A 20943-nucleotide genomic window follows, 5' to 3' on the forward strand; every position below is an offset into this window, starting at 1 on the left:
TCAAGTGTTCTTTGCTTCCTTGGGTGCCTTTGTCTGATGTGATGGGTCCTGTGACTTTTTTCCTTCTGTGAAAGCTCTGTACCCTCACCACCCCCTTTCCCCCATCTCCCCCGCCCCAAAGAATGGGGGTGCTCGCTACAGATTGCACAAAAGCGCATGTTTTCTTTTTGCACCTGTTTGCCGCTGCCCCTGTGTTACTCTGTGACTTCCCACCAGGACCAGGGGCTGGAAGGGAGTCAGTTCCCAGGTCCAGATCAGGTGATGGGCCTTGTCTCCTTTTGGCTCCTGGGACCAACAGTCTATGAGGTCATTTCCGGTGACTTTGTCCAGGCTGTGTCTCCCTCTCCTCCCCAGCAGGGAGGCGGGCTGAGACTTCATCTCCCATGGGGGTTCCCGTCTCCAGTGAGGCCCGGGCAGGTGTTGCCAAAGGGAAAGACGCGTCCGTCCCCTCCACATCCTCTCCACCCCCTGCAGACTCCAGGCCCCTCTGTCCACTGGCTTCCACCCCCCCTCTCCAGGACTCCCTCCCCCTCCCTGTAGCAGTTGGCCAGCTGCGGAGGAGTCTCAGCTGGGGGCGCAGTGGAGAAGCCGGCTCTGTCCTTGTTTCTCCGCGGCCCTGGGAATTGCCTCTCATCTCTTTTCTGCCTTCCCCCTGCAGATGGTGACGACGACCCGCAACTCTCCTGGGTGGCCTCGTCTCCCTCCAGCAAGGATGTTGCGTCACCCACGCAGATGATCGGGGATGGGTGTGACCTGGGCCTAGGTGAAGAGGAAGGGGGCACCGGCCTTCCGTATCCTTGCCAGTTCTGCGACAAGTCCTTCATCCGCCTGAGCTACTTGAAGAGGCACGAGCAGATCCATAGCGACAAGCTGCCATTCAAGTGCACCTACTGCAGCCGCCTCTTCAAGCACAAGAGGAGCCGGGACAGGCACATCAAGCTGCACACAGGCGACAAGAAGTACCACTGCCACGAGTGCGAGGCCGCCTTCTCCCGCAGCGACCACCTCAAGATCCACCTGAAGACGCACAGCTCCAGCAAGCCCTTCAAGTGCAGCGTGTGCAAGCGTGGCTTCTCCTCCACCAGCTCGCTGCAGAGCCATATGCAGGCCCATAAGAAGAACAAGGAGCACCTGACCAAGTCGGAGAAGGATCCCAAGAAGGACGACTTCATGTGCGACTACTGCGAGGACACCTTCAGCCAGACGGAGGAGCTGGAGAAGCACGTGCTCACCCGCCACCCGCAGCTCTCCGAGAAGGCTGACCTGCAGTGCATCCACTGCCCTGAGGTCTTCGTGGACGAGAGCACGCTGCTAGGCCACATCCACCAGGCCCACGCCAACCAGAAGCACAAGTGCCCTATGTGCCCCGAGCAGTTCTCCTCGGTGGAGGGCGTCTACTGCCACCTGGACAGCCACCGGCAGCCCGACTCCAGCAACCACAGTGCCAGCCCTGACCCCGTGCTGGGCAGCATGGCCTCCATGAGCAGCGCCACGCCGGACTCCAGTGCCTCCGTGGAGCGTGGCTCCACGCCGGACTCTACCCTGAAGCCGCTGCGGGGCCAGAAGAAGATGCGGGACGACGGGCAGGGCTGGGCCAAGGTGGTGTACAGCTGCCCCTACTGCTCCAAGCGGGACTTTACCAGCCTTGCTGTGCTGGAGATCCACCTGAAGACCATCCACGCGGACAAGCCCCAGCAGAGCCACACATGCCAGATCTGCCTGGACTCCATGCCCACCCTCTACAACCTCAACGAGCACGTGCGCAAGCTGCACAAGAACCACGCCTACCCCATGATGCAGTTTGGTGGCGGCATCTCCGCCTTCCACTGCAACTACTGTCCTGAGATGTTTGGTGACATCAACAGCTTGCAGGAGCACATCCGAGTCTCCCACTGTGGCCCCAATGCCAACCCACCCGACGGCAGCAATGCCTTCTTCTGCAACCAGTGTTCCATGGGCTTCCTGACAGAGGCCTCGCTCACTGAGCACATCCAGCAGGCCCACTGCAGCGTGGGCAGCACCAAGCTGGAGTCCCCAGTGGTGCAGCCTGCGCAGTCCTTCATGGAGGTCTACTCCTGCCCCTATTGCACCAACTCGCCCATCTTCGGCTCCATCCTGAAGCTCACAAAGCACATCAAGGAGAACCACAAGAACATCCCGCTGGCGCACAGCAAGAAGTCCAAGGCGGAGCAGAGCCCCGTCTCCTCTGACGTGGAGGTGTCCTCCCCCAAGAGACAGCGGCTCTCAGCCAGCAGCGCCAACTCCCTCTCCAACGGCGAGTACCCCTGCAACCAGTGTGACCTCAAGTTCTCCAACTTTGAGAGCTTCCAGACCCACCTGAAGCTGCACCTGGAGCTGTTGTTGCGGAAGCAGGCTTGCCCCCAGTGCAAAGAGGACTTTGACTCCCAGGAATCCCTCCTGCAGCACCTGACGGTGCACTACATGACCACGTCCACCCACTACGTGTGCGAGAGCTGCGACAAGCAGTTCTCCTCGGTGGACGACCTGCAGAAACACCTGCTGGACATGCACACCTTTGTGCTGTACCACTGCACCCTGTGCCAGGAGGTCTTTGACTCCAAGGTCTCCATCCAGGTGCACCTGGCAGTAAAGCACAGCAACGAGAAGAAAATGTACCGCTGCACAGCCTGCAACTGGGACTTCCGCAAGGAGGCCGACCTGCAGGTGCACGTCAAGCACAGCCACCTGGGCAACCCGGCCAAGGCTCACAAGTGCATTTTCTGCGGGGAGACCTTTAGCACTGAGGTGGAGTTGCAGTGCCACATCACCACACACAGTAAGAAGTACAACTGCAAGTTCTGCAGCAAGGCCTTCCATGCCATCATCCTGCTGGAGAAGCACCTGCGGGAGAAGCACTGCGTCTTTGATGCCGCCACCGAGAATGGCACGGCTAATGGTGTGCCACCGGCGGCCGCCAAGAAGGCCGAGCCGGCTGACCTGCAGGGCATGCTGCTCAAGAACCCTGAGGCGCCCAATAGCCACGAGGCCAGCGAGGATGATGTGGACGCCTCGGAGCCCATGTATGGCTGCGACATCTGCGGGGCAGCCTACACCATGGAGGTGCTGCTGCAGAACCACCGGCTACGGGACCACAACATCCGACCGGGTGAGGACGATGGCTCACGCAAGAAGGCCGAGTTCATCAAGGGCAGTCACAAATGCAACGTGTGCTCACGGACTTTCTTTTCGGAGAACGGGCTCCGAGAACACCTGCAGACACACCGGGGCCCCGCCAAGCACTACATGTGCCCCATCTGCGGCGAGCGCTTCCCCTCTCTGCTGACCCTCACGGAGCACAAGGTGACCCACAGCAAGAGCCTGGACACGGGCACCTGCCGCATCTGCAAGATGCCGCTGCAGAGCGAGGAGGAGTTCATTGAGCATTGCCAGATGCACCCCGACCTGCGTAACTCGCTCACGGGCTTCCGCTGCGTGGTCTGCATGCAGACGGTGACCTCCACACTTGAGCTCAAGATCCACGGCACCTTCCACATGCAGAAGCTGGCTGGTAGCTCGGCCGCCTCCTCCCCCAATGGCCAGGGGCTGCAGAAGCTCTACAAGTGTGCCCTGTGCCTCAAGGAGTTCCGTAGCAAGCAGGACCTGGTCAAGCTGGACGTCAACGGGCTGCCCTATGGTCTCTGTGCCAGCTGCATGGCCCGCAGTGCCAACGGACAGGTGGGTGGCCTGGCCCCACCCGAGCCCACTGATCGGCCCTGTGCCGGCCTACGCTGCCCTGAATGCAGCGTGAAGTTTGAGAGTGCTGAAGACCTGGAGAGTCACATGCAGGTGGACCACCGCGACCTCACGCCGGAGACCAGTGGGCCCCGGAAAGGTGCCCAGACCTCTCCTGTGCCACGGGTAAGTGCCACCCACCCACCCATTCACCCCCTGCTCCTTGGGGCTCCCATGCTCCCTTGAGCTCTCTTCAGCCTGGTGGCGGTCTTCTCTCTCCTGGTGGCCAGTGGCATGGTGTTGCCAGCAGTAGTTAAGTACATCTGCTTTGCAGTAGATTCTGAGTGTGAGCCCTTCCAGCTGTGTGTCCACACATTATTGACCTCTCTGGGCCTCATTTGTCAAGTGCTCATCTGTAAAGGGGGAATGATTCTTCTTCTTTTTGTCCTCCTCTTTCTCCTCCTCCCCCCTCCTCCCTTCCTTCCTCCCTCCCTCCTCCCCCTCTTCGTACACCACATAGAGACAGAGAAGCTGAGAGCAAGTATAAGAAACTATGGCAATGAAGCTTCCTTCAATGTGGCGGGGAAGGGGCTTCAACCTGGGTCACACAAATGACAAAGCACCACACTATCCAAGTGAACTATTTTGCAAGCACAAAAGGGAGATGATTCTTGTCTTGACATCCTAGAGTTGTTGTGGAGAGCCTGTGGTATCATGCAACCAAGGGCCCCTGCACAGTGTCTGACATGCAGAGTCTCCTAGTGTAAGTCACACTGCTCTCTGGGCTTTAGATCAAAGGTTGTTTTGACAAGTCACAGAACTGGTCTGCACTTAAAGGGCTTAGGCCCCTTTGTCCCTAGTGATCGCCAGCTGATATTACTGTCATCAGAAGCTTCATAGAGTCCATGCAGTTGCTGGTACGTAGAAATCTCCAGAAATGGTTCTGCTTACTGTTGTCAATACAAATAAATGGATTACTAGATTGATTGATTCATTTATTCATTCATCAAATCTGTCCTGAGTTCCTATTATGCTTGGGTGCCTGGCAAACAAGGAGAATCAGAAACAGACACTAGTGTTTTACTTTATTTACTTATTCTTTATACTTTATTTATTTGATAGAGACAGAGAGAAATCAAGAGGGAAGGGGAAGACAGAGAGGAAGAGGCACTTGAGGGGGCCAGGCAGTGGTGCGCTTGGTTGAGTGCACACATTACAGTGTGCAAGGACCCAGGTTCAGGCCCTTGGTCCCCACCTACAGAGGGGGAAAGCTTCATGATTGGTGAAGTAGGGCTGCAGATGTCTCTCTGTCTCTCTCCCTCTCTATCTTTCCATGCCCCTTAATTTCTGGTTGTCTCTAACATATAAATAAAGATCACTAGAGAGGAGAGAGAGAGGAGAGGGAGAGGGAGACGGAAAGGGAGAGAGAGATGGAGAGGGAGAGGGAGAGGGAGGGGGAGAGAGAGAGAGAGACCTGCAGCCCTGCTTCACCACTTGTGAAGCTTCCCTCTGCAGGTGGGGACTAGGGGCTTGAAGTGGGCTCCTTGTACATTTTAATGTGTGCGCTCCACCAGGTGTGCTACCACCTGGCTCTCCTAATATTTTATTTTGGGTGGGGCAGATAGCAAGCCTTGGGGGCCTCAGATCTATAAGCAGTCGGCTGTGGTGAGGAGGGGATGTTTAGCTTATCAAAAGGGTTACAAGGGCCCAGTGACCACAGGCTGCCTGATGGTGGGCTAGAACTCATGTGGCCCTGGGGTGATGAATAGGGCACCTCATACATTGCCCTCCAGATTGTGCTCTCCGTGCAGACTGAGGAGGTGCCTTGAAGACTCAGGAGGCTTTTTCCCGCGAGGTTGCTGCTGGCGCCACTGGTGAGGAGGCAGGGTTTGGGGCAGAGAGGCAGGGTTTGTGACAGGGACCTGCTGCAGGCAGAGGTGTTATCTGGGGCATGGTGTGTGTGTGTGTGTGTGTGTGTGTGTGTGTGTTATTGATAGTACCAGGCTCTGGGGTCTTGAGGGAGAGGAGTGAGTAATAAAGAGAAGGAGGGCAGCCTCAATGGAGGGCAAGTCTGTTCCCCTGCGAGGCCCAGGCTGCCAGGAGGACCCATCTGGATACGCAGGACTAATGCTGGATGTCCACTAGACCCAAGCCTTGTCCAGAGCAGAGAGCTTCTGTGGGTGCAATCCACTCCTCACCCTCTCACAAAGCCTTCCACTGAGCCAGGCCTCCAGACAAGGGGCAAGGAGGATGCACTTCAAAAATCCTGAGGATGGGTCCTGTCGTGATGGTCAGTGATATCCACCTCTGTTCTCCCAGCTTCCTTGTGCCAGGTGACCAGTGTGGGTGGACTTGGGATGCTGGGTGCTGGAGCCAAATGGCTTGGGCTGGAACTTCTCTTTTGCAGTCCCCATCTGTGACTTGATATCTTTGTAAAGTTGAAGAATAGAAACGGTAATAAGTAACAGATATCGTAGTGATAGTAGCAGTAATAGCAGTAGTAATAGACTAGTAAAAGTAACAGTAGTAATAGAATAGTAATAGTGCCTATTGCCAAAGTTGTCCCCATCTAGGAGTTACTGTTTTACTTTTTAAAAAAAGATGTACTCATTTTCTTCTTTTTCTCATTGCTAATGCTTCACTGCTCCCTGTTAACTTTTTCACACAGGGGAAGAGAGAGAGAGAGAGAGAGAGAGAGAGAGAGAGAGAGATAGAGATACCACAGTACCAAAGATTCCTTCAGTGCATTGGAGCCCAGGCTTGAGCCAAGGCTTACTTAGTTTTTATTTTTGAGGGAAAGAGAGAGGGTGGGGGGCTAGGACATCACTTAGCTCTGACACACGTAGAGTCAGAGACTGAGCCAGGGCCATCATGTTTGCAAGTCCTGCACTCTACCTGGCAGTATCTTTCTGGAACACATTAAGATACCCTTGGAGATTCCTTCTTCGTAGTCTCTGTCCTGGATCTCACATCCAGTAAGAGAAAGAGAGAACCAGAGAAGCACTCCTGCACATGTGATGTCAGGGATCAAACTTGAGACCTCCTAGTATAGAGTCCAACAGTTTATCCACTGCTCTACCGTCTGGACTGCTAGCCCACATTTTTATTTTCCTCACCTGGATTATTGCTGAGGTCTCATGCCTATATGGTGCCACCATTTCTGGAGGTCATCCCTTTCCTTTTTTCATTTTATATTTTTCCCTTCCTTTCTTTGTTTCTTTCTTTCTTTCTGCCTGCCTGCCTTCCTTCCTTCCTTCCTTCCTTCCTTTCTTTCTTTCTTTCTTTCTTTCTTTCTTTCTTTCTTTCTTTCTTTCTTTCTTCCTTTCTTTCATAAGAGGGTGAGAGAGAGGGAAGAGACATCTGCAGCATTGTTTCATTGCTTATGAAGCTTCTCCCTGCCCTACCACCACAAGTGGGGAGCAAAGGGTTTGAACATGGGTCTGGGCTCATGATAACATGCACACTCTACCTGGTAACCTGCTACCTGGCTTCCAGCCCACATTGTTTCAAATTAGCATTCCCTCTGTCTGTTCACCGCCTGCTTCTTGTCACTTGCTAAGTAGAGGGGACCCTTTCTGTGCTCATGAAGCTGGCCTCAAAGATTAGATGAGAAGCACATGCTGGTCTTACAGTAAACATAACTGAGTCTCTAATCACCACAGCCTGTACTTATCAAGGACAAGGGTGTGCCAAGCACTTTCTGTCCCACACATTTCACAGATAGGAAACCAAAGCAGGGACAGTTAGAACCCAGCTTTCAAGAGGCTGAGAAGGGAGTCTGAGCCCAGGTGTGATGCCACAGACTGACCATGTAAAACCACCAGCACTGTGTAGGACCTGCTCAGCTGGTTTCAGGAGGACAGAGGCTGCTGTTGTGTCTGTGGGGGGGCGGGGTAGGGGGCTCATCCAGAGTTCAGGGGATAGACTGTGTCAGGATCCTACATGCCTTCCTCTCAGGCTCACTCCAACCTCCTCCCTGCCCACTACACACTGGGGTTCTGATACCCTCGAGGCTGCTTTCTGTACTACCCCTCTACCACACACACCCACCCCCGCCAGCTGTTGGAACTTCTTCCTTCCCAGTCTCTGTTCCAGGTCCCACATCTCTGTAAAGGCCCTACTGTGTAGGCAGGTGGTGCTCTCTTGGGACCAGGCTCCTCTTGCCTCCATGGCAACATCCCAGGCACCCAGCTATGACCTCTGCTTTGGCTGTTAGGGGGCCCTGGCCCAGCAAGGTGGAGAGTTCCACCTAAGTGTGTACAGCTGTGCATAAGTGGAGCTGGAGTTGGGGAGGACTTTTTGTGGGCACCCACTAGGCTTCATTGCCATACCCCAAACACAGGAGAGGTAAGAAACAGATCCCATCCAGAGGTCCAGGCAGATGGGCTGTGGCAGGAAGGAGGCAGACAAAGCCTGGCTCCTTCTCAGCCCCTGCTCTAGGCCTCTGGGGCCTCACCCCCTGCCTGGGCATGCCTGGGGGCAGGGGCCCAGCTGTCTGTCAGCCCAGCCCGCCCTCCCCCGAGACTCACAGACTCACGCATGTAAGAGCAGACTCTAGGGGCCTTGCAAGGGCTTGGGGGCTGGCAGGCTGGGACCCTCGGGAGTGTTTCCATAGCAACCAGCTCTCGGAGGACTGGGTTCCTGTGGGGCTGAGGCTGCTGTTGGCTAGAGCGTGAAGCATGGAGGCTCCCGCCTCTCCCCCACCCCCACCCCCATATGGGAAATGACAGCATGGCCCCAAGTCCAGGCCAGAGTGGGCAGACCTTGGTTCCCCCCCCATCACCTCTTCTAGGAGGACCTGCTGGGCACTCCCTTCCCTTCCTGCAAAAGGGGACAGACAGACAGACAGACAGACTGTGAGGGCTGTGCAGACCATGCCAGCTTTCTGCCTGCTGCCTGGCTGGGGTGGTCTGGGCCTCAGAGCCCAGAAAAACAGTTTAGACTGTGGGTGCCAGAGAGGGAGCTTGCTGGGTCTGCTGGGTCCTGTTCTCTAGCTTGGGTTTAGACCAAGTAGTTGAATTTTTCTTTTCTGCTTGTTACCGGGGCTTCACCACTTTAGCAAATAGCAACAGACAGAGGAGAAGAGGGATAGACATCACAGTACCTAAGCCTCCCCAGTGTGGTGGGGGCTGGGCTAGAACCCTGGTCCTGCTTGTGGTGAAGCAGGGCACCATACAGGCCTGTTGTCTAGCCTGCCCTGGACCAGGTGGTCAAGACTTTTGAAATCCTGTTGTCTCTTTTAAATAATTAATTAATTTTAAATTTTATTTATTTATTTGGTAGGACAGAGAGAAATTGAGTGGAGAGTGGGGAAATAAAGTGGGAGAGAGAGAGAGAGAGAGAGAGTGAGACTTGCATCCCTGTTTCACCACTAGTGATTCCCCTAATCCTCCCAACCTCATAGGTGGGATCGGGGCTTTGAACCCAGGCCCTTACATATTGTAACGTGTGTAACCAGATGTGTTACACACATCAACCAGATGTGCCACCATCCTGCCCCTTGTATTTATTTATTTTTAATGAGAAAGATACACAGAGAAAAGAGATAGCTAGACAGACCAAAGCACTACTCAGGTCTGACTTATGGTAGTGTTTGGGATTGATCTGGGACTTCAGAGCTTCAGGCATGAAAGACTTTTTGCATAGCCATTCTGCTGTCTCCCCAGCTCTCAAACATCACTGTTTAATACATTTCAGTGGTGAGCATTCAGAAGTAACAGTTATTCTGCTAGCCAGCACATAGTAGGTGCTCATTAAATAAGCTGCAGTGGCTATAAAGGAAATTGAGTACCCGTGGCTATCTTCTCCCCTCTCCTACCTTCTCCTGTTCCTACTTTTCTCAAGTGTGTCCTCTTTCTGCCCTAGACCCTCTTGGCTGATGTTGAGGGCCATGTGGGGGACATGGTCACTGACCCAGGCCCCAGGACTCAGTTTGGGTCCTCCTGAGTAGACCTCAGGCAAGGGACTGATAGTGGAGGGCCTGCCTTCAATGCCAAGTTCTCTTTTCCTGCAATTATATCTCGTATTGGAGGTTGAAGATGCAGAGGAGGGAACAGACCCTGGGGAACAGATTAGGAGGCGGTGTTAGTGTGTGCAGGAGGGAGAGTGAGAGGCCTCACTTGCTTCTCCTGTGTCTCTGATCCAACAGCCTGGGGGATCTGAGAGCCCAGCCTGAGCTCTACTACTAAGAAGTGGCACAATGCTCTTTCCCCTTCCCACAGGGGGGCAGGAAGACAGACAGGCAGTGAGGGCTGTGCAGACCTGGATGGAGAGCTGTCTGTGCAGGGCTTCTGGTACCTGAGTGCCTGTGAGCACTGCTGCAGATGCACCTGCCTGTGTGAATGTACATGCATTAGCGTGTGTGTGTGTGTGTGTGTGTGTGTGTGTGTGTGTGTGTGTGTGTGTGTGTGTGGTGTGTTCCTCAATGAGTCAGTTCATGCTCCAGTGTCCTGGTAGTGATGGGTGTGGCTGTGTTTGTACATATAGAAAGATGAATAGCTAGGTGGAGAATAGGTGGCCAGGTGGGCAGATGCTTGTAAGTGGATGTTGTAGATGGATGGATAGATGAATGAATGAGTGATTTGTTTAAAGATAAATGGATGGTTGGGTATGTGTGTAGATCACTTGGACAGGTAGATGAATGTGTGTGTGTGTGTGTGTGTGTGTGTGTGTGTGTGTGTGACTTGATGGGTAGCTGGAGGGTTAATGGATGGGAAGGTAGATGAAGGATGGTTATAAAGGTGGAGCAAGGACAGATGGACTATGCTCTGGCAGGGCAGCCCTCCTATGGGGTTCCCTGTGGCTGTGCTGTGTGCCCTCACTTGGGATCGGACACTTTCCCTGGTCTAACAGAGGAGCAGCTTCTATGGAATGCAGGCTGTTCCTCCTCCTCTAGGCTGAAGACCTGGGTCCCAACAAGACAGTTGGAAAGAAAATGAGCTGGGAAGGGACAGAGCCATCCTGTGCAGCCTTGAGTCAGGACCTGCAGGAACTTCTGCCATCTGCTCTCCTTACCCTTCCAGCTGTCTGATCCCTCTCTTTTTGGTTTCCAAACAGAAGAAGACGTACCAATGCATCAAGTGCCAGATGACCTTCGAGAATGAGCGAGAGATCCAAATTCATGTTGCCAACCACATGATCGGTAAGTAGATGCATCCCCCCTGCCCCTGACCCCTGACCCCCATTACTACCATCAGGCTTGGAAATGTGTGCTTCTACTCATCACTTCCCTGCCTTTCAGGGCAAAGGATGGAGCCTTTGTTGCGATTTCTGAGATGTTTCAAAGAGGTGTGAGAATGTCAGAGCCCGAACCCCTCTCTATCTGAGCCTCCTTGTCTCAAGCTCTACTCTCATTTGAATCACACTTTTGACAGTCACGTCCATTCCCCAGCATACATTTCCCTCCATTTTCTGAAATGAAGTGCTTTCCAGTTGCCAAGCACTCAGGAGCAATTATGCTTCAATTTCCTGTGTCATGACATTGCGTAGACTGAGCTGCTTGCATCTCCCTGCCCAATGTGGTAAATTCCTCAAGCACATTGTCAAAATGGAAAGTTCACAGAAAGAGCCATGGCAATGCTTTTCCTCGTGTCTCCTCAAGTGGCTTTGGACTTGGGGAAATCCTGCCTTTCTGGAAGGGGAATTTTCAGAGTCCTTTAATGCTTTGACTTGGTCCAGAGGACTGTGGAATGATCATATCTTCTGTGTCCTTTGTTCCCCCCTGGTTTCTTTCAGAGGATGCCCTCACACTTCCAGGCTATAGTCATTTCTAGTGGACACAGGGCAGGGCCAGGGATTTGTTGACTGGGCATAGGGGGTATTTGGTGAAAGCCTTCACACAACTCCAGCACTCTGACTAGTGAGGCCTCCCCTTGTGTTGAGCTTCTTGATCGTTAAGTTAAATTCCTCCCCCCCCCAGTCTTCTTCCTCTCTAACACTCTTCTCCCACCACTGTAGTCTCAACAATAGCCATACCAATACAATGCTGCTTCACAAGGGTTGTATGTGTCCTAAAACAAAGTCACGTCAGTGCCTACCTCCATGAATGCTCAGGGGCTAAATATCTCTGTATAACCAATTCTCCAGAATGGTAGCCACCCCTTAATCCCTTCAGACTAACCAAAGAGTCTTACTGTCTCAAAAACACATGAGATAGGTTACTCTAACCGTTTTTGTGCTTTCTAGAAATGAGACCATGCACTCTTTGCTCATTTGAGTCTGGCATCTTTTGCTCATTCCTGCCTTTGCTTGTAGCAGCAGCCCACCCCCCTGGTGTATAGCATTTGATCTTGTGTCCACATCACCGTTCACTTAGTCTCCTCTTGATGGGCATCTGGGTAGTTGCTATTTCGGCCTGGTTTCGAATTGTGCACCGCTGTGAATGTTCTTGTACTTCCCTCTTGGCGGACATGCACACAACTTTCAGGGGATTGTCTCCAGGGCTGGAAATAGTGGATGATGGCATGTGCCAGTAGGACTTCCTTCAGCAGGTACTGACAGATCGATGTCCGAAGGGGTTATGTGAGGACCTGCCATTACCAGCAGAGTCTGGGAATTGTCCTCTCATCTGTGTTCTGACTGAATTTTACATATGCATGATTGTGACTTTGTGCTCCAGTATACTTTCCCATATTAACCACCCCACCCCCCAACTGCAGTACCACCTCGCTCAGTGGTTTGGGTGCCCGGTGTCCTTGTGACTTTGAGCAGGTCCCTTGAAGGCTGCGATTCTGAGTGAGTAAATGAGAGAGTGAGCATGTATGTGTGGTGAGCAGAGGGGGGGTGAGGGGAGGGGAGTTCTCCCATTGGAGGGGGCAAGCGGAGCCCTTGAGGGCCAGGGAGGACCGGGGAGTCAGGCCTGACAGGGAGATTGGTGGCTTTTTAATTTCTTCTGTTTGAAAGCCCCCTGCTGCAGCAGCAGAAGAAAACTACCCTGTCAGTCACTGGCTGCTGAGAGCGCTTTCATGGGAGTGTCAAGAAGGTGAAGATGAAGATATCTAAAAATGTTTGCTTTTGTAGCAGGTGTTCCTGCAAGCGCCTGTTTGTAAGCATGAAGGGTGAGAGGCTGGCTAATTGGACTGCGGTGATTTCAAAGGTGTTCCCCACCCTCCACCCCTGCCCCCCCTCTAACCTCCCCTTTTGTGTGGAGCCTAGAAGCTGTGTCCTCAGGTGAAAGGCGAGGATAGCTCTTAGCTGGGATCCTGGGGAATCTGAAAGGAAGGCTTTTTCCTTTGTGTGAAAGGTGGCCTGGCTTCTGTGGGCAGAGTCTTTTCTAGGGGCTGGACAGGCCCCTCCCCCCCATCCCAGTCCATTCCCGCAGTGCTGGGAGCTGGCCTGGTTCTGGGAACACGTGGGTACTGGAGACCTTGAGTCTGGGCTTCCAGTGCAGGCAAGATGGTTCTGCAGGTGCAGGAAGTCTCAGCATGCAGCTGTGAGCAGGACGAGGGATCCTGGCATGAGCCACCCCTCAGGTGCAGGGTGGTGCCTCCTCTCATTATGGCTGCCCTTCCCACACACCCATCAAGCCCGTCTGTCAAAGAACACCCTATTCACAGGTCTACTCCCATTCCCGAATACTTTTTGGCACCCTATAGATGATATCACCATGCACTCGCTGGACAAGGAGGGAGGTCACATTGTGTAAGGATGCCAGCTGCTGCCACCAACTGAGCCTCCCTATATCCCAGGTGCTGTGTGCTCAGTTCTTCATGGCCTGTCCAGAAGATCTGGGTGCCTACTGCACAGTCAATACTCTTTTCTCTATAAAATAAAATAAAATAAAAATCTGTACATTAGCTAAAGAGCCCCTAAAATTGGACTCTGACTTATAGTCTTAAGTCCAAGAACTTTAACCTGACCTTCAAAGTCCTCCAGGGCCCTGCCCCAGGCTGCCTCTCACGCTCATTGCCTTTGGCATATTCCAACGGGAACTGCTTCTACTTCAGTGGTCAGGGAACTCTCCCCCACTTCTCCAGACTCATCTCCGCTGCTCCTAACTCTGAGCCCTGCCACTCTGCATTCCTCCTATATGTGCCCAACCCTCTCAGTGTAATGTCAGCACATCTTCCAGGGACGACGACAACGACTCACACTTAGCCCTTCGTTGGCCTTGTTCACCAACAACTTTTCTTCCAGGTCATTGTGAGTCCCTCTGCCAGGGTGATCCATCTGGCACAGAAAAACAAACAAACAAACAAACAAACAAAAAACTCCTCCTGCATTTGAGAAGCTTCTTTGCTTATTTGTGGCCTCACACATTAGGGAGCCATTGAAGATTCTAGAGCCAAGTGGGGTCTGGACACAGTGAAGTGTTTTGGGAAGGCTGCCGCAGTGCTAAGGGGGAACAGAATGGATAGAGAAAGGAGACCAGAAAGGAAACTCCTGGAGAAATTCAGGGATGAGGCTGGGGTGGAAGCAAGGAGGGACCTGCAGGGGGAGCAGTAGAGTAGAGCTGCAGCAGGTATCTCTCCTCTCGGTCCCTCTGTCCCACTATCTCTCACCTTCTATCTAAAAAGAAACAAGAAGAAGAAAAAGAAATGCCTGTTGGGAGTGGTGAAGTCATGGAGTAAACCCAGCAATAATCGTGGCGACTAAAGTCTAGTACTAGGTCTACTAGAGTACTTGTGTCTAGTTGGCCTTGCTACAGGGGTATTAGGTGTGAATGGAAGAAGGCAGTGGCTGGGCTGGCTCTGCATTCCCAGTAGAAACTGTCAGGGCCCTGTGTCCCTGTGGACAGCTTCCCCTGCTAAATGACCTGAGCCCAGAGTGACCTCCCTGAGCTGAGGGTGTTAAAAGCCCCCTTAGTGTCACCAAGGGAACTTGGCAGGAAGAAACTTTCCCATAAACCCAGGGCATTGTGGGGTCTGAGGCAGTGCCTCTTCCCCCTCCCCCCAGGGGCAGAGGGGTTGCCAGACTGCTGGCCTTGCTCTATCTGGGGACCTGTGTATGGCTCTGCAGCTCCCAGATCCTTCCAGACAGCTCTCCTGGGGAACATTTTCCCAGAATCCCCCTCTCTGCCTGCTGCTGTCCAGGGAGTGATTAGGAGCTGGTTGGGCAGGCAAGGGGCTTTTGAAACCTTTCCAGCAGCAGGGTCTTCTTGGAAATCCCCACTGATCCCCACAAAGAACAAGGCCCCCTTTTCTGGGCCTCCTCTTGGCTTTAGGACTAACTGGGCTTGGACACTCCTCCCACCGGGCACATCAAAAACATGGAGTGGCCCCACAGCTTAGTTCTAGAGCCTCTACCCAGCCACCCCTTCCCAGTTCTATCCTGGACCTTGGAGGGATGGTCTCTTGGAAAAATCACCCTCCTGGAGACCCCATATCTACCGCCTCACCTACCACCCCCAATCTAGACTCCATTTTCTGAGTGAGGGCTGAAGGAAGGCTTGTGGAGAAGAGGGGCTGGCCCAGTGGCAGGGCCCTCCTGCCATGGCTGGGGAAGGGAGGCACATCACCCTATGTGTATGTCCAAGACAGGCACAGTCCTGAGAGAGCCCTGGGGCCTCAGACCCTGAGAAATCCCCCACTCAAGTGCCTGCAGACCTCTCCACTCAGTTCCCTTTGGGCGCTTGGCTGTATGAGGGGTCTGAGAATTTGTCCTTGAAATCCGAACTTGCCATGACCCAGGTTGGTCCCCAGAGAGTGACTCAGCCTCAGGGCCCCTGGATGTCCTTACTCAGGGGTCCCTGGGGGCAGCCTCAGGCAGGAGCAGGGCCGGGAAGGGGCAGTCCTCAGGGAGCCTCGGTAGGAACGTTTGTCCTTTGCGTCCTTGGAAAGTGGCTGTGGCTTCTCTTCTGGCGGACAGCCAGGCCAGAGCCTGGCCAACCCGGTGGGCCGTTAGTCACGCCAGAGACACCGTTTCCTTGGTCACGTCAGCCCCTCTCCCTGGGTGCCTCTTAATGACTAGGGTTTACTATGGGGGGAAGATGTGAGGGAGTGTGTTTGGAAGATGAGCCTCTTCTACTTCCCACTCAGACCTTTACAATCCCCCCTCCCATCCTGTGTTGGCCTGCAGCTCTTGTCCTTGTCTTGTCCCCAGTCCCCTCTCCCTGTGGCATTCTGGGCCCCTGTGCATGTGAAGGGAAGGGGCTGTTCAGGCTGTGTGTGTCTGCGTGTGTGTGTGTGTGTGTGTGTGTGTGTGTGTGTGTGTAAGAGGGGGAAAGGAGAGAGGGCTTTTCTGCTTCAAAGGTGCACATTCCTGGAGGCAGGTAGAAAGCCACTGCCCACAGCTGAGGCCCCTCTTTCTGAGTCCACTTGCACCCTGGAACCCCTTGCTGAAGGTCTGGCCAGCAGCATTTGGAAGGGGAAGGCGGGTGACAGTGTGGAAGCCAACATTGCCCTCTCACATCAGAAATTAGAAAGCCTCTTAAATATAACCAAAGAAAATGGTTTGTGAAAAGCAAAAGCAAAAGCAAAAGGGGCTCCTGTTTCTTCGCTGATGGAACACACGCTGCTCTTGGGCCTGTGCTGGGCTTCTTGGTGGAGCTTTTGATTCTGATAACAACAGGCCCTAAACATCTGTCTCACCTCAGTCTGTGATACAAACATCTTCTTCTCCCTCCAGAGAGCCTGTTTCAAGTTCTGGAGCTGTTCTGTTAGAATGACAAGCCTGTTCAGAGAGCCTACAACCCAGCTCCTCTCTACTCTCTCTCTCTCTATTACATCACTTCCTTCTGGTTAAAAGTTCCTACAAATGTTTCAGTTTCCTTACCTTTGAATCTCATTGTTTGACTTAAGTAAAACTGTTTATTAAACATTTTGGTCTATGGAGAATCTGGATTTTTAAGAGTGGGAATTTTCACATTTTCATATCTATTTGTTTATTTATTTGTCACCAGAGCACTGCTCAGCTCTTGCTTTTAGTAGTGCCAGGGACCTTCCAGATTATTTTTCTTTTCTTAAAAATGTTTATTTATTTATTCCCTTTTTTTGCCCTGTTGTTTTATTGTTGTAGTTATTCTTGTTGTTGTCATCATTATTGGATAGGACAGAGAGAAATGGAGAGAGGAGGGGAAGACAGAGAGGGGGAGAGAAAGATAGACACCTGCAGACCTGCTTCACTGCCTGTGAAGCGACTCACCTGCAGGTTGGGATCTGGGGGCTTGAACGTGGTCCTTATACCAGTCTTTGTGCCACATGTGCTTAACCCGCTGTGCTACTGCCCAACTCCCAATTATTTTTTTCTCTTTTCTTTGTTTTCCCTTTCTCTTTCTTTTCTCTATGAGTGAGGAAAGGCCTCTATAAGTAAGGTTTCCTCAAGTATGAAATTGTTTCATTAAGCATGGTTGAAACCCCTGGAAGGCTAAATTGGACAGAGTATTCTAAATGGATAAGTTCAAGAGGGCTGGGTGAGCACACATGTTATAATGTGCAAGGACCTGGGTTCGAGTCCCCAGTCCCCATCTGCAGAGAGAAAGCTTTGAAACTGGTGAAACAGTGCTGCAGGTGTCTCTCTCCCTCTTCCTCTTGATTTCTGGCTGTCTCTATCCAATAAATAAAGATAATAATTAAAAAAATTTTAAAAGGACACTTTTAAAAGATAAATAAAAGGATAAGTTTACTATAAGGTTACATGTCTAAGATGTAGAGATTTTAAAAGGCAGGCAGGTTGCCCAATCTGTATATTCTAGGAAAGCTTCCCAGAAGAGGTGGCACCTAACCAGAATCTTAAACGATGGGCCTTCAGTAGGAGGGTCCTTCCAGGCAGAGAAAAGATCCTGAGTCAACTCATAAAGAAGAGGCTTTGGGGGGGCGTGGCACACCAGGTTAAACCCACATAGTACGAAACATAAAGACCCGTACAACATCCTGTTTCGAGCCCCTGGCTCCCCACCTGCCGGGGAGTCACTTCACAGGTGGTGAAGCAAGTCTGCAGGTGTCTGTCCTTCTCTCCCCCTCTCTGTCTTCTCCTCTCTTCTCAATTTCTCCCTGTTCTATAAAAAAAAATTGAAAAAATGGCCACAGGAGCAGTTGATTTATAGATTCATAGTGCAGGCAGTAAGTCCCGGTGGTAACCCTGGTGGCAAAATAAGTAAGGGGAGAAGGGGAAGGAGAAGGAGAAGGAGAAGGAGAAGGAGAAGGAGAAGGAGAAGGAGAAGGAGAAGGAGCAGCTTATAAAACAAGTGGGTTCACTATAGACAACTCAGTGTTGCCAAGGAATCAATTCTGACTCAGGTGGTAGGTGGGTCACAGAAGACAGAGTAGTCATGAGAAACTGCAAGTTGCTTAAGAGGGTCGGGTTGGAGGCACTACAGAAAGGAAACCAGCAAGATCTGGCAATCGAGAGGCCATGGGAAAGAGACACTCTAGGGGGTGATTCCAAGGTCTCAGACCTTCAGGCTTCGGGTAACAGGCAGAGGACACTGTGCAGCAGAGAAATGCAGGTGCTTATTGTCAGTCCCATTAACCAGGCTGGCTCAGAGCTAGGAGCTTGGTCTGAATCTACTAAGGCCCCAGAAACCCCGAGGGAGCACCACCACTGTCCCCACTTTTGCACATATGGAACTGAGGTGGCTTATTCAGTGTCAGTAAGTTGCAAAGAGGGGATTTCAACTTAGCCACTGGGGTTCCAAAGCCTGGCCAATACCCAAAGTCTCACACACTTGATGTGCTGAGTTGCTTGGTGGTCTGACTTTGTGGGAGGTGTCCACAGCCTATCTGAGTGCTGCTGGCCAGTCTGCCCTTGGCCACATGTATGGGCTTGGGAAGCAGGAGAGGGAGTCAGAAACATTAGTGGGATTAATGGTGGTGATGATGATGGTGGTAGTGGTGGTGATGGTGAAGGTATCTTGTGGGAGCATGGTGCTGTGAGTCCCAGCTTGCAGGGTGTTTGTGGGCAGAAATGGGGAAAGGCAGAATTTGTGGGTAAGATACTGAGGACAGTTTGCTGGTTTGCTGGGTACCAGAAGGGCCATCAACTCATAGAGTTGAAGCCTTTTGTGGGAAGGCTTGACTCTTGTGGTCTCAGGCTGGGGAGTACTGAGAGCTGGGGACCAAGGGTCACAGGAAGCTTTTGTGTTTTTTCATTGGGAGATGCTGGAATTTGTCTGTGAGCTGAGGGAGAGGAGGAAGATGGAGAGGGTAGCAGTGAAGCTGCCTCCATTCTGCATGGACCAGCCCCTAACATTTCTATTGCTCCTTTTAAAAATTAGTTAATTCATCAATTTGATAGGACAAAGAGGAAATGAGAGGGGTAAAGGGAGATAAAGAGGGAGAGAAAAAGAGAGATACCTACAGACCTGCTTCACTGTTCCTGAAGTCTCCCCCCTGCAGGTGGGGACCAGGAACTTGAACCTGGGTCCTTGCACACTACAATTATGTGTGTTCTACCAGGTGTGCCACCACTTGACTCCATTTTTTTTTTTAAAGATAGAGACAGAGTGACAGAGCATGAACTAGACCACAGCACTGAAGCTCCTTCAATGCAATAGAGACTAGATTTTAGCCTGGATCATGCATGAGACAAAACAGTACACTATTCAAGTGAGCTACTGCACCAGCCTGCCTTCTGCTTTTGCTCTTTATTGCCACGGGCTTGGCGGCCTGTGCTCTTGAGCTGCTGCTGCTGAATGCCCTTTACGGTCATCTGGTTGCTGTTGATTGATGAACATTTCCCCTTCTGGCTGAGCATTAGTGGAGTGACATCAGGAAATCAGGTCTAGCAGTGTCCTCAGGGCCTGGCTTCCTCTGCTTTGAACTCCTACAAGGTTCCAGAGTCCTGCACTGGGCTCTAGACACCTGGCTAGTGGTCCCTTCCTCGTGAGTCTTTGGTGCCCCATAGGGAAGGAGTGAGAGGCCTCCCCTTCACATTGCAAACCTTAATTTTTTTTCTTGCCTCCAGGGTTACTGCCAGGGCTCGGTGCCTGCACCACGAATCCGCTGCTCCTGGAGACCATTTTTTCCCCTTTTGTTGCTCTTGTTGTTTTATCATTGCTGTGGTTATTATTATTGTTGTTGTTGTTGTTGTTGCTGTCGTTGGATAGGACAGAGAAAAATGGAGAGAGGAGGGGAAGACAGAGGGAGAGAGAAAGATAGACACCTGCAGATCTGCTTCACGGCTTGTGAAGCGACTCCCCTGTAGGTGGGGAGCCGGGGTCCCGAACTGGGGTCTTTACACCATTCCTTGTGCTTCACGCCATGTGCGCTTAACCTGCTGTGCTACCGCCCAACTCTCCTGCAAACCTTAACTCTAATGGAATTGGAGGTGCCCCTCACTGTCTACCTAGTCTCACAGGTGCCTTAGCTGATGCAGCTTTGACTCAGCTGCTTGGAGAAACTGAGGCACAGAGACAGAAGCTATTCCCCAAAGACACCCAGAGAGTGGGACTAGAAATTTGAGATTGCCAATGGAGCCATGTTCTAAGCCAAGACACCTACCTGGGTGTACAGTCCCCTCTCCTCAGGCAATGTCTGGGTATGTTGTGTGGATGTATCCTGCCTCATTCTTCTCATGGCCCCCAGCAGGTGCCAGGCGCCTGTGTCCTGTCCTTTCTCTTGAGGTATCCAGATTTAGTAAATCACATTGTAGAATGACTTGTTTCAATGGCTATTAAGGTAAACAGCAATATTTAAGTCTTTTTATTTTCTATTTGAATATTTATTTGTGAGAGAGAGAGAGAGAAAGAGAGAGAGAGAGAGAGAGAGAAGGAGGAGGAGGAGCATCAATCTGGCTCATGAGATGCTAGAGATCTGGGAATCGAACTTGCATCCACATGCTTACAGGTAAGATGCTCTACCTGGTTTGTCACCTCCCAGACCACAACAACATTTATTTTTTCTGTGTTGCATGGATATACTTGTAAAAACAATTGTTTGGATTTGCAGTTGAGAGGAGGTAGCAGAAAAAAAAATCATTTGAAAGTTACTTTGCTTACCTGACATTTCAAATTGACTGGCCACCCTGGATTTTACCTACTCTTTCCCCAAAAACCCCAGGTCTCAGACCTGGCAGTTTGAGGAACACTGTTGCTGCTCCCACCCCTCTCTCCTACTTTTAAAAGTCTTTATGATCTTTGTTCATCCTTACTCATTTAAAAATGCTGAAGCATAATTGACATCATTACATTGGTATACAGTGTAGTGATTCAAGATGTGGACAGGTTGTGAAATGATCACAATAAGTCTGGTTAACATCTGTTAATTCCATCCGTACTTACATATTTTTCCTTCTGATGAGAACTTTTAAGACTTACTCTCTTGGGGCCCAGACTATAGCTTAATGTTTTGAGCATAGCATTAAAATGGCATTGTG

The 20943-nt window shown here is 51.7% G+C and overlaps 1 protein-coding gene across 6 annotated transcripts in view; it reads left to right on the forward strand.

The window, feature by feature from the left end:
• ZNF423 (zinc finger protein 423) overlaps window positions 1-20943 on the forward strand; it is a 380636-nt gene that overhangs the window by 225401 nt on the left and 134292 nt on the right. For all 6 annotated transcript variants that reach the window (XM_016194903.2, XM_060185589.1, XM_060185593.1 and 3 more), the window contains 2 exons: window positions 659-3879; window positions 10750-10834. In XM_016194903.2, coding sequence (XP_016050389.2) covers window positions 659-3879; window positions 10750-10834 — 3306 coding nt within the window. The remainder of the gene's footprint in view (window positions 1-658; window positions 3880-10749; window positions 10835-20943) is intronic.

Source organism: Erinaceus europaeus, chromosome 2 (genome assembly GCF_950295315.1).
Source record: "Erinaceus europaeus chromosome 2, mEriEur2.1, whole genome shotgun sequence".
In the NCBI taxonomy this organism is placed as follows: Eukaryota; Metazoa; Chordata; class Mammalia; order Eulipotyphla; family Erinaceidae; genus Erinaceus; species Erinaceus europaeus.